The sequence below is a fragment of the Camelina sativa genome, chromosome 8 (assembly GCF_030686135.1).
Source record: "Camelina sativa cultivar CO46 ecotype springtype chromosome 8, ASM3068613v1".
In the NCBI taxonomy this organism is placed as follows: Eukaryota; Viridiplantae; Streptophyta; class Magnoliopsida; order Brassicales; family Brassicaceae; genus Camelina; species Camelina sativa.
Window position 1 is genome coordinate 26,090,529 of NC_141887.1, and position 13,043 is coordinate 26,103,571.

Below are 13,043 nucleotides of genomic sequence, written 5' to 3' on the forward strand. Positions count from 1 at the left end.
TCCTTATAAATAGATTGACAAAAAAAGAGTCCTTATAAATAATGCATGCAGAGATGGTTTCTTTCTCCTCCATCATGTTGGGACAAGATAACCAAAAGAGTTAATCAGCGAAAATTACCGTAGTCTATGTTGATTTGATATTGTTTGTGGACTTGACCAATAATCAAAATGTTGCAGTTAGTCCGTTTTTTATACTATTAATTAGTTTTGTTCTTATGAATCCGAGAAGATATATATAACAAGTGTGAATGATTGGGGATTGTATTTGTCTTGGGATGCTGTAATTTTGAATGTAGAAGAGGAAAGCTTTGAACTTTGAAGCAAAGATCACGTGGTATTTTGATGACACTCTCAGAAATTATATACAGACATCATCATTATATGATTGATAATGGAGTAATACAGTAGATTAACTAATTTAATCATAAGTAAAAAAAAACTCAAAAAAACTATGGGCTTTTTTTAATCTATCAAACACGCAATTAAAACACTAACTGGCCCCCACAAAAGTGCCGCAAAAGTCCAGCTAAATCAATGGACTTTTAGCTAACCTCACACCCCCGTCACCTCAATCCTCATCACTTCCAACCAATACTTTAATCCCACGTGTAATCAACCAAAAGAGTTCACGCAAAAACCACAAAACACTATCCTGTCACGTTAGCCTTTCCCAAAACCACCTCCGTGATAAAATTAGCCATCTTCCTCCTCCCTCCTAGTCCTCTCCATTTCTACTCTCTACTACCAAACAAACCCAACTCCAGAATTTTTTTTTTTCATGGATTAAGCAACGAAGACGAAGATAATTTCGAAAATATATCAGCAAGAAATGGATAAATTCTCGTACAACTCGTATCCAGATTCAGCTGAATCGTCGCCTAGATCTCGCGACGTCGAGTTTGAGAACCCGCCGCCGTGGGAAGACCACCAGCAACAACAGCAGCAGAGCTACAAGGTGAAGCTCATGTGCAGTTATGGCGGAAAGATCCAGCCCCGCCCACACGATAACCAGCTTACCTATGTTAACGGAGATACCAAAATCATGTCCGTAGATCGCGGCATCAGATTTCCCTCTTTGGTCTCCAAACTCTCCGCCGTCTGCAACGGCGGTGGCGGTGGCGGTGATGGAGGAGGAGGAGGAGGTGAGATATCGTTCAAGTATCAGCTTCCAGGTGAGGATTTAGATGCGTTGATCTCGGTGACTAACGATGAAGATCTGGAGCACATGATGCATGAGTACGATCGATTGCTTCGTATGTCCTCTAAACCAGCTCGGATGCGTTTGTTTCTCTTCCCTTCTTCTCCCATCTCCGGCGGTTTCGGCTCCGAAGGTTCCACTAAATCCGATCGAGATACGCTTAATCCTATCCCTAGCCGACCTGAATCGGAGAAATCTGTTTCCGCCGCTGATTTTTTGTTTGGATCGGAGAAAGCGGCTCCGATTCCTCCGTCTCCAGTGAAGGTGCCTCAACCGGTACAAGAACCGGCGGTGATCGAACCGCCGCCGCAGATGTTCGTAGATCAACGGATGTTACAGCCGGATCACGGCGTTAATCCGGCGGAGATTCAAAGACAAATCCAGGAGTTTCAGAGGATTCAAATCAGAGATCAAGAGCAACAACAACAACAACAAATGCTACATCAGAATCAGCTTCATCAACAACAACAACAACAACAAGAGGCTATAATACATCAGAACCAGCTTCATCAACAACAAGAGGCTATGCATCAGAATCATCAGAATCAGCTTCTTCAACAACAGCAACAACAAGAGGCTATGTACAGAAGAAAAAGCGAAGATGAAGGCGGACGATACTTTTCACCAACATACGCTCAAAATCCGGCGGCGGCGACGACGAATCCACAACCTCCGATTGGCTACTGGCAAGGAAACAACAATATTCCGGGGAACGTATACGCAACCACCACGTCACAGAATCTACCGGAGCAGCAGCAGCAAGTGTATATGATTCCAGCTCAATCACAAGCTCCAGGGACAATATACCAAAGCGTCATGAGACCACCGACAGTACAAGGAAACCAAGGGTATTACCCACCTGTTCAGAGAATGCATCCTCATCCTGATGCATACATGGAGCAGCAGAACCAATCAGGTTACAACGTGGTTCAACCACAGCCACCGTATTCTGGTGGTCCACAAGTTATGACTAGTGTTGGTCCCCAAGTTATGACGAGTGTTGGTCCAACAATGGGTTTACAGGAACCATATTCACAGATGGGGAAACCTGTGTACTACACAGTGGCTGGGGATGGCATGATGGTTCAACCGCCACCACCTCAGCCTCAGCAGCAGCAGCAGTACCAGGGAGTCGGTCAACCGGTTAGTGGTATGACTGATCTGAGAACCGGACCGGATGGGAAAGTGGTTAACATGGCTGCACCAAAAGTAACAGATTCGGTGTGAGTGTGTGTGAAATTGAGCTGATATCATTATCCATCCATATCTCCCAAAAGTATTTTATAATATCTGTTAAAAGTGTTTTGGATCAAATTGGAATCTGGATTTCTGATGAATCAAATTGGAAGCACTTTTGATGTTTTTTTTTATTTTATTTTGGTAACTTCTACTTCTTTTTGAGAGTGTTTTGTTTTAACTTTTTAAGTATGCTTTTTTGGACCTTTTCGTCTCCTGTCTCTTGTTCACCCACCCGTTTAGTGGTGTATAAACATTGTTATCCAATTACAAATTCGTTTTATCTATCTTTAATTCACTCACAGATTTTGAGAACTATTAATCCATTTGATTCAATCTCTGTATTTGTATAATGTTCATTGCATGTGGTCCGCAATGGAAGTTAAATAGTATGGACATGTGTTGTTGGAAAAAATAGGTGTGTTAGGTGAGAAAGCATTGGATGTTAAAAAGAGACTGACTTGCTCTCACACTTAACTAACTAATACACCACCACACATGACCCATACTTGTCATATCATTTCATTTTAATAATTTACTAAGGGACAATCATTATATTGTCATCACCATTATGATTATCATCATCTCAAGTCTTTGTCCTTATTATTTTGTTGCTAAATTAATTACATGTCTCAATCCAGAAACCAGGTGTCCATATAAAAAGTTATCTTGTCTTTGTCATTCGGATTCAAATTGATTTCCTTCTTCCCCTTGCTCCCAAATTTGTCTTATCAATTTTATTTCTTGTCTCTTTACATCATTAATGGATGTCAATCAGATTGGTTCTCATTCGGATTTTTGATAATAGAGTTGTCCACAATTTTGATATGATTGTAGAAAAAAAAAAAAATAATGAACAAGCAAGACAACTATTTAAAAGTGTTGGCATAAAATAGTAGGTGACTATTAGAACCAAAAACCTTAACACCACTACGATCGACTAGACAATGAAGAACCATCAGAAAACTAACCCAAACAAAAAAAAACACCAAAAACACTCGATTCATATATGTCAAGAGAAACTAATCACTCCATCCCTCAATTTCTTCTTGAATCACTCTCAATGTGTGCTTCCCATGTCCAGTCTTCATCTTGCAAAAGTAAGGCCTCAGCTTCTCCAAAAACTCTCCTAACATTGAAGTCATTTGTTTCTCCTTCATCACCTTCAACGCACACTGTGCCACAAAGTTGCCAAACTTATCATTAGCCATTCTCACCCATTCTCTATCATTCACTCTAAACTCCTCCAACACTTTATCTCTCGCAAAAGCCGAGTTGAGACACTTCTCCACCACATAGCTTCCTAGTCTCTCCTTCGCCAACCTGAAGAAACTTCCACGAAGTCTCTCGGCGATTGCAGTTGTTGCACCAGGGTTCTGAAGTGTCAGAAAGTTCTGAACAACGTGTGTTCCGTAGGGGTCAAAAGATAACCAATCCGCGTTCTTGACGACGCACTCGAAGATTAGGTCTCTGTATTTGCCTCTGATCTCTTGAAACACATCGTTTAGGGCAAGGCATCCGGTTTCTAGCCTGGCGAGGTCCAGAGTGTATTCGTACGTGAGCCTGTAGAGATCCTCCTTCCTGGTTTTATCGACGGCTCGTATAGCGGGGATGATCAAGCCACGACCGCACCTATTAGTCATGAGCGGGAAGAAGTTCATGCAGACGGCGCCGAATAAGAGATGGTCTAAGACAGGGCTGCGTTTAAAGAGGGTTCGTAAAGCTTGTGAGCCGTATTGGTTCGCCGCCAAATCAAGAAAAGTCCAGTTGTTCTTGGTTAACAATGATCCAATCGCTGACAAGTGGCTCTCCCTCTCAGCCGTTGGATAGGTATCGAGACGTTGGAGGAGCTTTTGGAACTCAGTGAAACGTTCTACACACGTCATCATGTCCAAGAGTTCTGATAGAGAGCTACGATCTTTGACTACGCCGGGGCTCACGAAACTCTGAGAAGAAAAGAAGGGTTTGGCGGAGGTTGATCCGGAGGAAGAAGCACCTGGTTGGATCATCCTCGTCGGAATGAACGGAGGAGCGTTAACGTTGAAGCGATCGACGGAGATATGACCAACGTTATAAACGTTGACGTTGGGGTGGTTGTTGTTGCTGGCTTCTCCTGGGTTGTAACAGTTATAGTTGCCATAGAGATTAAGATTCTCGAAAGCGGTGAAAACAAGATCGTTGCCCCTATCGTTGGGCATAGGGTTTTTGCCATTATCATTCGACATAGCTTGGATTGCTAGAAAACAAAGAATGCGATCTGCTAAAGAAGAACCAGAGGACTCGAACGTTGAAAAAAGAAAAGAAGATACTGTGTGTTGCAGAAGTGTTTGCGTTGGTTTTTATATAAAGAATAGGAGATTGTGTATTCAGGGTTGTAAGAGGAATCGCAGGAGCTATAGAGATGCGAGCTCTGATCTTAAAGTCTTTTCTTATCGGATGTGGAAAGGTCTTTCTTTTTCGGTAAGGATTTGAAATATAAAAACTCGTTACTGTATCAATAAAATAACTAATAAACTTCTAGAGAAAGAGATTAGAGTTCTTGATATTGTTTGGTTTTTGCATTATAAAAATTTAAAATCATCACTGCAAATAAAACAAAATATTTTGACTGAATCGCTTTTGGGATTAAGAGCGTGAGTACTGCGTATTGTTAAAGGCCAAAATTAGACATTTACTCAATGGTTTATGTATTGATATGTAGAAGCGAAGTGCAAATAATGTTAACAGCAACTATGCCGTCTCATTGTCACCAATTCATAGATTGGGATAACAACAAGCGAATCGAAGAAGATATATATGAAGTTGACAAATTTTGTGAAAAAAAACTTGCAGCAAAAGAGTATAACGTAGAAACAGAACCTTGGGAAACATTTATTACATGATTTAAACCCCCTTCAAATAGATCCGAGAACAAAGAAAAGCAAACAAACATAGCCTTAAAAAGCCTAAAATCCAAAAACAGATGTTAAATCTTTGCCCTTCTCAAGACAGAGTTTGACAAATGTTTCTCGTCTCTTTATTAATCTTGTTCATCTCAAAAAGACACTTTTACTGGAGACTTTGGCGGCTTGACTGAAAGAGCTTTGCGGAAGTTCTTTATTTAATGGGTCAAGAGTGAGTGAGTACTCTTGATAGTATGGTAAATCGCAGCTAATGCAGTAACCGAGGTGATGATCGGAAGTTGCTGTTGTGTATGGTAAAGGACTTGGTAGAAACTTGGGTAGGTGAGGCAAATCATACCCATTTTCAGGTAGAGAAGGTAGCCAGCGAAAGTGACTCCAGTTAAGTAAACCCCTGAGATTCTGTTGAAGATCGATAACATGGAGTTCATCTGAGGCTGGTAAACGGGAAGGTGAGGAGATAAAGGCCGAAAGCTTTTGATTTTCGGTTCCTCGTGTGTTGCCTTTATATCCGCTGAGATTGTAGAGAACAAGCGTTTCGATGATCCCACATCAAGAGCTCGGAAAGATCGAGTCAATTGAGCTCCAACGATTGCAGTTTCAGTAGCTTTTGACTGCTGTGGAAATAATCGAAACAAGGATCACCAGGCAAAAAAAAAAAAGTATAACTTAAGCTGCTTCTTAAACATTACAAAAGCAGAAATCAAACAAAAATGTGGACAAAGTCATTATTTTGCACCTCTCTCTCCTCTCTAATGGCATTGCTAGTGTTGTTAGTGCCCAAACCAGTACCAAGAATGTCACTCACAACAGGTTTCGACCTATAAAAGAAAACATGTCATAGTCAAAAAAAAAAAAAATGACAACTCTTACAGAGTTGATTCTAATATGGTATTATTAGTATCACAAAGAAACCAACCCGTAAGCTCTACACAAACTTGCATAGTTATGACCAGTGTATGAACTACCCAATGAAGGTTGAGCATTGCCAGCAAGCTGCAAAACAAGAATGTTTCAAGAGCACTTGAGTATATATAAAAAAACACTCTTCTTCTTCATCATTCCAACATTTGTTGGCACTATATTTAACTACAAGCTTTCTCAATTAATCAATCAAAAGGGAAATTGCTAACAGCCTTAAGAAGATCATTCCGGGTAAACAGATTCGTATCTACTACTTCCCAACACAATCTCATATTCTCAATTTTTTTTGTGTATATGAAAGGATTAAAACACATAAATACACGAATTCTACAGATGGATATATATGAAGCAAAAACTAAGCAGAGCTCACATTAGGGTAAATCATGAAGGAGCAAAGACGAAAAAACTAAACGAATCCCAATTTTTTTTTTTCCGATCTAACAAATAATTTCACCAGAGAGAAAGCAATCAACGAGTGAATAAAATAATAACATACAGATTTGTAAGCAGAAAGAGGCGCAGAGACGGCGTCGCGTCGGCGAATCGATCGGAAAAGAGCCGTGGCTGCCATCTTTACAGATTCGGATCACTGCTTTTGCTAATCTTCCTGCGAGAGACAAGTAAACCAAACAAATGATCTCTCGATTAAATCAACATAAAATTAGAGGGTAATTTCGTAAATTACAAATTCCCCCAAAGTTATCCGCACGTTTTACAATGAGTTCTAGATCATAAACCTCTGGTTCAGTTAGCGGGTCTTCCATTAAAACTATTTTGGAAAGTGATAGAATTTTGAAATTGAAACCAAGTAAAAAGTAAAAGTGTAAAACTATTGATCCCACGTTTTTTTTCTTTTTTCTTGAAAGACTCCATTATATTAGATTAAAGGTTTACAATCTTCCTTTGAGGAGGAGCCAAATACACCAATAAACTTACACAAGAGGACAAAATAAACTACAAACAATAATCTTAAAAAGTACATAACACAAGCTTTAAAACTTGACTTGAAACCATAAAAGTGACAAGATACATAAAGAGAACAACAAGTCCTAAAGGTAAAGAGTTGCTGCATAAAGTGAGACCACTCGTAGTGAAGGATGACCGACCACTGCCACTTAGTCAGCCACCATGATAACCATTGCCGCAGACGTTGCAAAAGAACGAACACGGTATTTGGATTCTGTCGTGCACCAAAGGTCCCTAGAAAAGGTGAACACACGCTGGACAAGACAAGAATCTTGAAAACCAAGAACCTGAGAGGACACTTGGAGAAGGTGTTGTATTGCACAGAGCTTCAATTGCCATTACTATGTCTTCCAAAAGACACAATCGAAGAGGAGAGGAAGCAAAATCCTTAATTAGTTGTAAGGGCCATATGCCTACTTTTAGAGGGGTTTTCTTGAAGTATTTCCTAAAAAGATGGGCACACTCTCTTCCATTTGAGATATAGAAAAGGAAGGATCTCTCCTCAAGGGAGGAATTAGGCATCACATGCGCCATAAAAAGCCCATTTCATAAACAAAAACGATGTCATAGACAAAGACAATAAGGTCTCGGCTTACACATGTAATTCGATGATGGGAAACCAAACGCTTATTACATGGTAAAACCGGAAGCGTACTAGTAGTTTTATTATACCAAAGGACATAGGGATTAAACCATGGAAAGGAGGTATGGGAGAAACCTGGACATAGACTCACTTCCAGTCGACGGCTACGATACAAAGTACCCGTCCCTTGTGGTGACGAAGACAAAAGAATCATGTTTTGGTATCGGGTGGCTCCCTAGCCTCCACCGTACCTTTATGCAACTCCCCAGATTCTCTCGTCACCTTTGCTTTGTGATGCAATCTTACAGTCTCACCCCCTAAGGAGGTGGATCCCACATTCCCACCAAGTTTTTTGATATATTGTGATGGTCATAGATCATAACATATATATTTCGGTTTGGATTTGTAGTTTCTCCACCACTTTACTTGCCAATATTTTTGGTACGATGGAAGTGACAAAATCTTGAAAGTTGAAACATTAACATAACAAAGGTTTTTTAGCAGAAAAACATCAAGTTTGGTTCCCTGACAAAAAGCTTATTTCAAAAACAGATCCATTGCTCGCTCTTCTAAAAGCAAAAGTTTCTTGGAAATAGAGAACCCACCATCATCTATCCTAATCTCATAAAAAAAAAACCCATGTGGCAAGAATTTACGAAATCTAGTTACTCTCTTCACTTTTTCACTTCCTCGTACTCTGCCTCTTGAGCTTGATCACTGCTGCCTCCCTCAGAAGATCCTCCTCCTGGTGCAGCGCCGCCACCTGAACCACCAGACATGTGCTCTCCAATCTTAGAAAGAGCTTTGTTTGCTGCCTCCAGCTTGGCCTTGATCTCATTGACATCATCCCCAGACGAGGCGCTCCTCAGATCCGCCACTGCATCTTCAATCTCCTTGGCAACTTCACTTGGGATCTTCTCTCTGTATTCACCAAGACTCTTCTCTATGCTGTAAATTGTTGTGTCCGCTGTGTTCTTGGTGTCGATCAACTCTTTTCTTTCTTGGTCTTTCTGAGCATGCAACTCTGCTTCTCTCACCATCTTCTGGATATCATCCTCTGAGAGCCCACCAGAGGACCGGATTGTGATCTGTTGTTCTTTACCAGTCGTCTTGTCCTTGGCGGAAACAGTGACAATGCCATTGGCATCAATGTCAAATGTCACTTCGATCTGAGGAGTCCCTCTTGGACCTGGTGGAATTCCTACTAGATCAAATTCTCCCATGAGCTTGTTGTCTGATGCCATTTCACGCTCACCTTGAAGCACCTTGATCCCAACTTGAGTCTGATTATCGGCTGCAGTCGAGAACACCTTCAAAAGAATAACATGAGAGAATCAACATTTTCGCAATTGACCATTGGATAGCTTATCAATTAGTATATCTCACAGGAATGTGCTCCGATCCACTAAATTAATAACAGTAGGAATCAATGCCGAGAGGAGTAACCCGAGCATGCCTTGCTAAGACACTACATATCAAACTCTCATAGCTTCCTCACACTACCCTAGTTTTGTCTTACTCCAATGTAATCTTCAGGGATCCCCTAGTTAGTAACTTTCCATCAAAAAGATCAAATTTTTACGGGCATACCTGACTCTTCTTTGTGGGGATGGTTGTGTTTCGGCTGATCAGTCTTGTAAAGATCCCACCAAGTGTTTCAATACCGAGTGATAGAGGTGTGACATCCAGAAGCAACAATTCTTTGACATCACCACGAAGGATACCACCTTGAATAGCAGCTCCCATAGCAACAGCCTCATCAGGATTAACACCTTTGCTTGGACTCTTTCCAAAGATCTCCGCAACAATAGATTGTACCTTGGGGACACGAGTCATTCCTCCAACTAGAAGAACCTCATCAACTTCCTTGGCACTTATACCGGCATCCTTGAGACAGTTGTTGCAAGGATCGCGGGTCTTCTCAATCAAGTGATTCACCAGACTCTCAAACTTTGACCTTGTTAGGGTGATGTTGAAATGCTTTGCTCCAGATGCATCAGCTGTGATAAATGGGAGATTAATTTCAGTTTGGGAAGTCGATGACAGTTCAATCTTTGCTTTCTCAGCAGCTTCTCGAAGCCTCTGCAGAGCAAGTTTGTCTTTGGCGAGATCTATTCCCTCAGTGATCTTGAATTCATTCACCAAGAAGTCTAGCAGAGTGTTATCGAAATCCTCTCCTCCCAAGAAGGTATCACCATTGGTGGCTTTCACCTGCAAAGAAGCAATTTAACAATTAAGAAAGATCCTTGAAAAAAACAGAACAGGCAACAGATACATAAAACCAACTGGGAGATGAGTACCTCGAAAACACCATTGGAAATCTCCAAAACAGATACATCAAAAGTTCCACCACCAAGATCAAAAACAGCAATCAAACCCTCCTTGTTGGTCATCCCATAGGACAGAGCAGCAGCCGTGGGTTCATTTATGATTCTCTCGACATCAAGACCAGCAATTCTCCCGGCATCTTTCGTTGCTTGCCTCTGAGCATCATTAAAGTAAGCTGGAACGGTGATAACTGCCTTTCTGACTGACCTCCCAAGGTAAGCTTCAGCTGTCTCTTTCATCTTAGTCAACACAAACGCTCCAATCTGACTAGGAGAATACTGCTGACCATTGGCTTCAACCCACGCATCGCCATTAGGTGCAGGTACAATCTTGTAAGGCACCATCTTCATTTCTTTCTGTGTTTGTGGATCATTGTATAGTCTCCCAACCAAACGTTTTGTTCCAGATATTGTGTTCGCCGCATTAGTGACAGCTTGTCGTTTGGCTGGTATACCCACAAGAAGCTCCCCTTTCGAGGTGAACGCTACAACTGATGGTGTGGTTCGAGCACCTTCAGCATTTTCAATGACTTTGGGATTCTACAAATCAGATTAAAACACACACAAAGTAAGCTCAAAACAATTAAAAGAGCTCCTAAATAAAACCCTAAAGCATACAAATGATCAACTCACCTTCCCCTCCATGACTGCAACACAGGAATTAGTAGTACCCAAATCAATACCGATGACATCACTCCCAGCAGGCTTTGAGCTGAACCAAATAGAAGAAAAACTTTTAAAAACAGAAACATAGCAAGATCTTGACGGCGCTAGCAAAATAGATGGAGAAATCAATACCTAAATGCTCTGGCTAAGCTTCTCAAATTCTGACCGAGATACGAATTGTTCAACGACGTTTTCCCACTGTTCGAGAGCTGCAACAAATTAGACCAGATCAGGCCAACGAGAACCCACAAATACCAAATTTTCAGTAAGAATGAGTCAAATCGGATCACGTATATAGCTCACTTGGAAACTCCGATTTCGTGTACAGATCGTGTAAAGAAAGAGAGAAAAAAAAGATAGAGAGACTTACGACTCTGTAAGCTGAGAAAGGAGCGGAAGCGACTTCACGGCGTCGGAATGAGCGGAGGAGAGCTGCGGTAGCCATGGTGTTTTTTGAAATTCAAGAGATGCTTAGATCAGCTAAGGAAAGACGCAAAATGATGCGGATGAAATTGCGTGTTAGGGTTTAGGGTTTTTCAAGGTAAGAAAGTTGTTTTTCTAGAGGAAGACGGAAGCTTCTAGATGCTGATACTTCTCGACGTCGACGCCCCAAGTCTAATTTTTTGCTCTATTAAATAAACTTAAAGAAAAGTAGAGACGATGTCGTTTTTGAGCTCAAAATACGTGAAGACCAAGCACATGGAGATGCTGTTGCCACGTGGAATAAGTCGATTTTAGAGTAGTGGGTACAGTATTAAAAATTTAGGAAGTAGGAGGACCGAATAACAATTTGTTTTGTAAAATTAGTACGATCGAAAGTATTACACATCTTGAAATTTAGGCCGTTCGATCTCACCGCGTTAACCATAGCGGTGCCTAGACCAAACTAAACCAAAATCATATTAACAAAAACCTGACCCAAAACACAATTCGGTTTAGGCTACCTCTTCTTAGTACAGTTCTCCGGACAAGAAAGGAAACAGCTCAGACTGCTTCCCTCTTCTTTCTGATCACTAAACTTGTCATGGTGGATTCTTCGAAAGCCATTGATTATATTCATCCATTCTTATGATAAACGAGCTTGAACTAGATGTTCCACCTCCTCCATAAGCCTTTTCCAAATTATAAAAACATGGAATAGATATATAAGTCTAATCCGATCACTAAAACCATAAGAAAAGTCATAAACAAACAAACTTTGAGTAAAATACAAGGTTTAATTGATGTGTTATATATTATTGTATGAACGATACAAAGGGATTAGATTCTCTTCTCGTATAGTGCTCATTAGCTTTTGTTTTCCCAGTTAGATTTTCCTCCAATGCAGCTTTTGTTTGATCCTGCAGTTGGTATCAATTGATTTTTTTTCCCCCAATTTAGCTTTCTTTTATTTTCCTTTTATATCAATTAAATTTCTTGTAACACAAATATATAGAATTGAAAAAAAAATTCTTTAGATTTAAATATTAAATTGATACAAAACAAATAGTTTATCCAGACATGAACGATGGAATACTAATATCACTTCTCACATTTCTTGGTACACTTGTTTGAGCATGATTCCACACAAGCTGATACTCTTTTCACATCTGTCCATAACACACAAACACCAACCAAAAACCATTAAACATAATTAATGTCAATTAAAATACATAATATCAAAATCTCACTACATATATATATGGTTATCTATTTGAAGAATAAGAAAAATGAAGGGGAAAAAAAACATAAAATTGTAGTATACTTATGCTTATGTAACAACCATTCCTAAACACTGTTATGACTTAGAGGGTATAAAACAAAGTATAACGGAAGTAGAAAAAAAAAATTACTTACTCGGATTTTTGAGGGAAGAATGAGAAACACAATGAGATGCGCAACCGAGTTTGCAGAAATATTCAGAATCATGAACTTTTTTGGAAGAAAGAGATGGTGGTAGAAGACAGGTTTTCACACACTTAAATGGACACTTCAAAAACGCTGGAAACTTTGACCCAGCTTTACACTCCATAAGACAAACCGGATAACATCGCTCAAATGGGACAGCCTCTGTTTGAGTCAGAAGGTTCCCTATCATCATGACTACTGTTACAACAACCAACATTGCCACTCTTTTGCCTAGTCCTGGGATTTCAGTTTGTTCGGTTAATTTAGTTTTTCGGTTTTTTTGATTTTTGAAAATGTTGCCAAACTAAACCGAAAAAAAATCAGTTCGGTTCAGTTTGGTTCTCGGTTATTTCGGT

General features: G+C 40.2%; 3 protein-coding genes and 2 pseudogenes across 6 annotated transcripts; 1 reads left to right on the forward strand and 4 right to left on the reverse strand.

Moving 5' to 3' along the window:
• Positions 1-320: 320 nt before the first annotated feature.
• LOC104708157 (uncharacterized) lies at positions 321-2,721 on the forward strand. Its single transcript, XM_010424662.3, has one exon. It carries the CDS (start codon positions 830-832, stop codon positions 2,423-2,425), a length of 1,596 nt encoding a protein of 531 aa, XP_010422964.1. The 5' UTR covers positions 321-829; the 3' UTR covers positions 2,426-2,721.
• A 585-nt stretch (positions 2,722-3,306) lies between these two features.
• LOC104708158 (putative pumilio homolog 21 pseudogene) lies at positions 3,307-4,983 on the reverse strand (annotated as a pseudogene). The gene has a single exon (XR_015564350.1). The product of XR_015564350.1 is annotated as a putative pumilio homolog 21 pseudogene (transcript).
• Positions 4,984-5,244: 261 nt separating this feature from the next.
• Positions 5,245-6,928, reverse strand: LOC104708159 (succinate dehydrogenase subunit 3-1, mitochondrial). Of its 3 annotated transcripts, none has more exons than XM_010424665.3 (4): positions 6,755-6,928; positions 6,254-6,330; positions 6,074-6,155; positions 5,245-5,948 (listed from the first exon to the last, which is right to left on the reverse strand). In XM_010424665.3, exons 1-4 carry the CDS (start codon positions 6,827-6,829, stop codon positions 5,535-5,537), a joined length of 648 nt encoding a protein of 215 aa, XP_010422967.1. In that variant the 5' UTR covers positions 6,830-6,928; the 3' UTR covers positions 5,245-5,534. The 3 variants fall into 3 exon arrangements, with proteins under 3 accessions (XP_010422967.1, XP_010422966.1, XP_010422968.1); XM_010424664.3 differs by having other exon boundaries at positions 5,245-5,951; positions 6,755-6,921; XM_010424666.2 differs by having other exon boundaries at positions 5,245-5,951; positions 6,250-6,330; positions 6,755-6,905.
• A 1,332-nt stretch (positions 6,929-8,260) lies between these two features.
• On the reverse strand, positions 8,261-11,497 carry LOC104708160 (heat shock 70 kDa protein 10, mitochondrial). The gene is made up of 6 exons (XM_010424667.3): positions 11,171-11,497; positions 10,933-11,009; positions 10,768-10,846; positions 10,108-10,674; positions 9,398-10,018; positions 8,261-9,117 (listed from the first exon to the last, which is right to left on the reverse strand). The coding sequence occupies exons 1-6, from the start codon at positions 11,243-11,245 to the stop codon at positions 8,482-8,484; spliced, it is 2,055 nt and encodes a 684-aa protein (XP_010422969.2). The 5' UTR covers positions 11,246-11,497; the 3' UTR covers positions 8,261-8,481.
• An 824-nt stretch (positions 11,498-12,321) lies between these two features.
• On the reverse strand, positions 12,322-12,904 carry LOC147940484 (thionin-like protein 2 pseudogene; annotated as a pseudogene).
• Positions 12,905-13,043: the final 139 nt, after the last annotated feature.

Coding starts and splice junctions, on each gene's coding strand:
- LOC104708157 (XM_010424662.3), top strand. CDS start 830: ATGGATAAATTCTCGTACAACTCGTATCCAGATTCAGCTGAATCGTCG.
- LOC104708159 (XM_010424664.3), bottom strand. CDS start 6,829: ATGGCAGCCACGGCTCTTTTCCGATCGATTCGCCGACGCGACGCCGTC. Junction 6,156..6,253: donor AGTTTGTGTAGAGCTTACGG/GTTGGTTTCTTT, acceptor TTTCTTTTATAG/GTCGAAACCTGTTGTGAGTG. Junction 5,952..6,073: donor CCATTAGAGAGGAGAGAGAG/GTGCAAAATAAT, acceptor TTATTTCCACAG/CAGTCAAAAGCTACTGAAAC.
- LOC104708160 (XM_010424667.3), bottom strand. CDS start 11,245: ATGGCTACCGCAGCTCTCCTCCGCTCATTCCGACGCCGTGAAGTCGCT. Junction 11,010..11,170: donor CTTTCTCAGCTTACAGAGTC/GTAAGTCTCTCT, acceptor AATTTGTTGCAG/CTCTCGAACAGTGGGAAAAC. Junction 10,019..10,107: donor TTTCCAATGGTGTTTTCGAG/GTACTCATCTCC, acceptor GCTTCTTTGCAG/GTGAAAGCCACCAATGGTGA.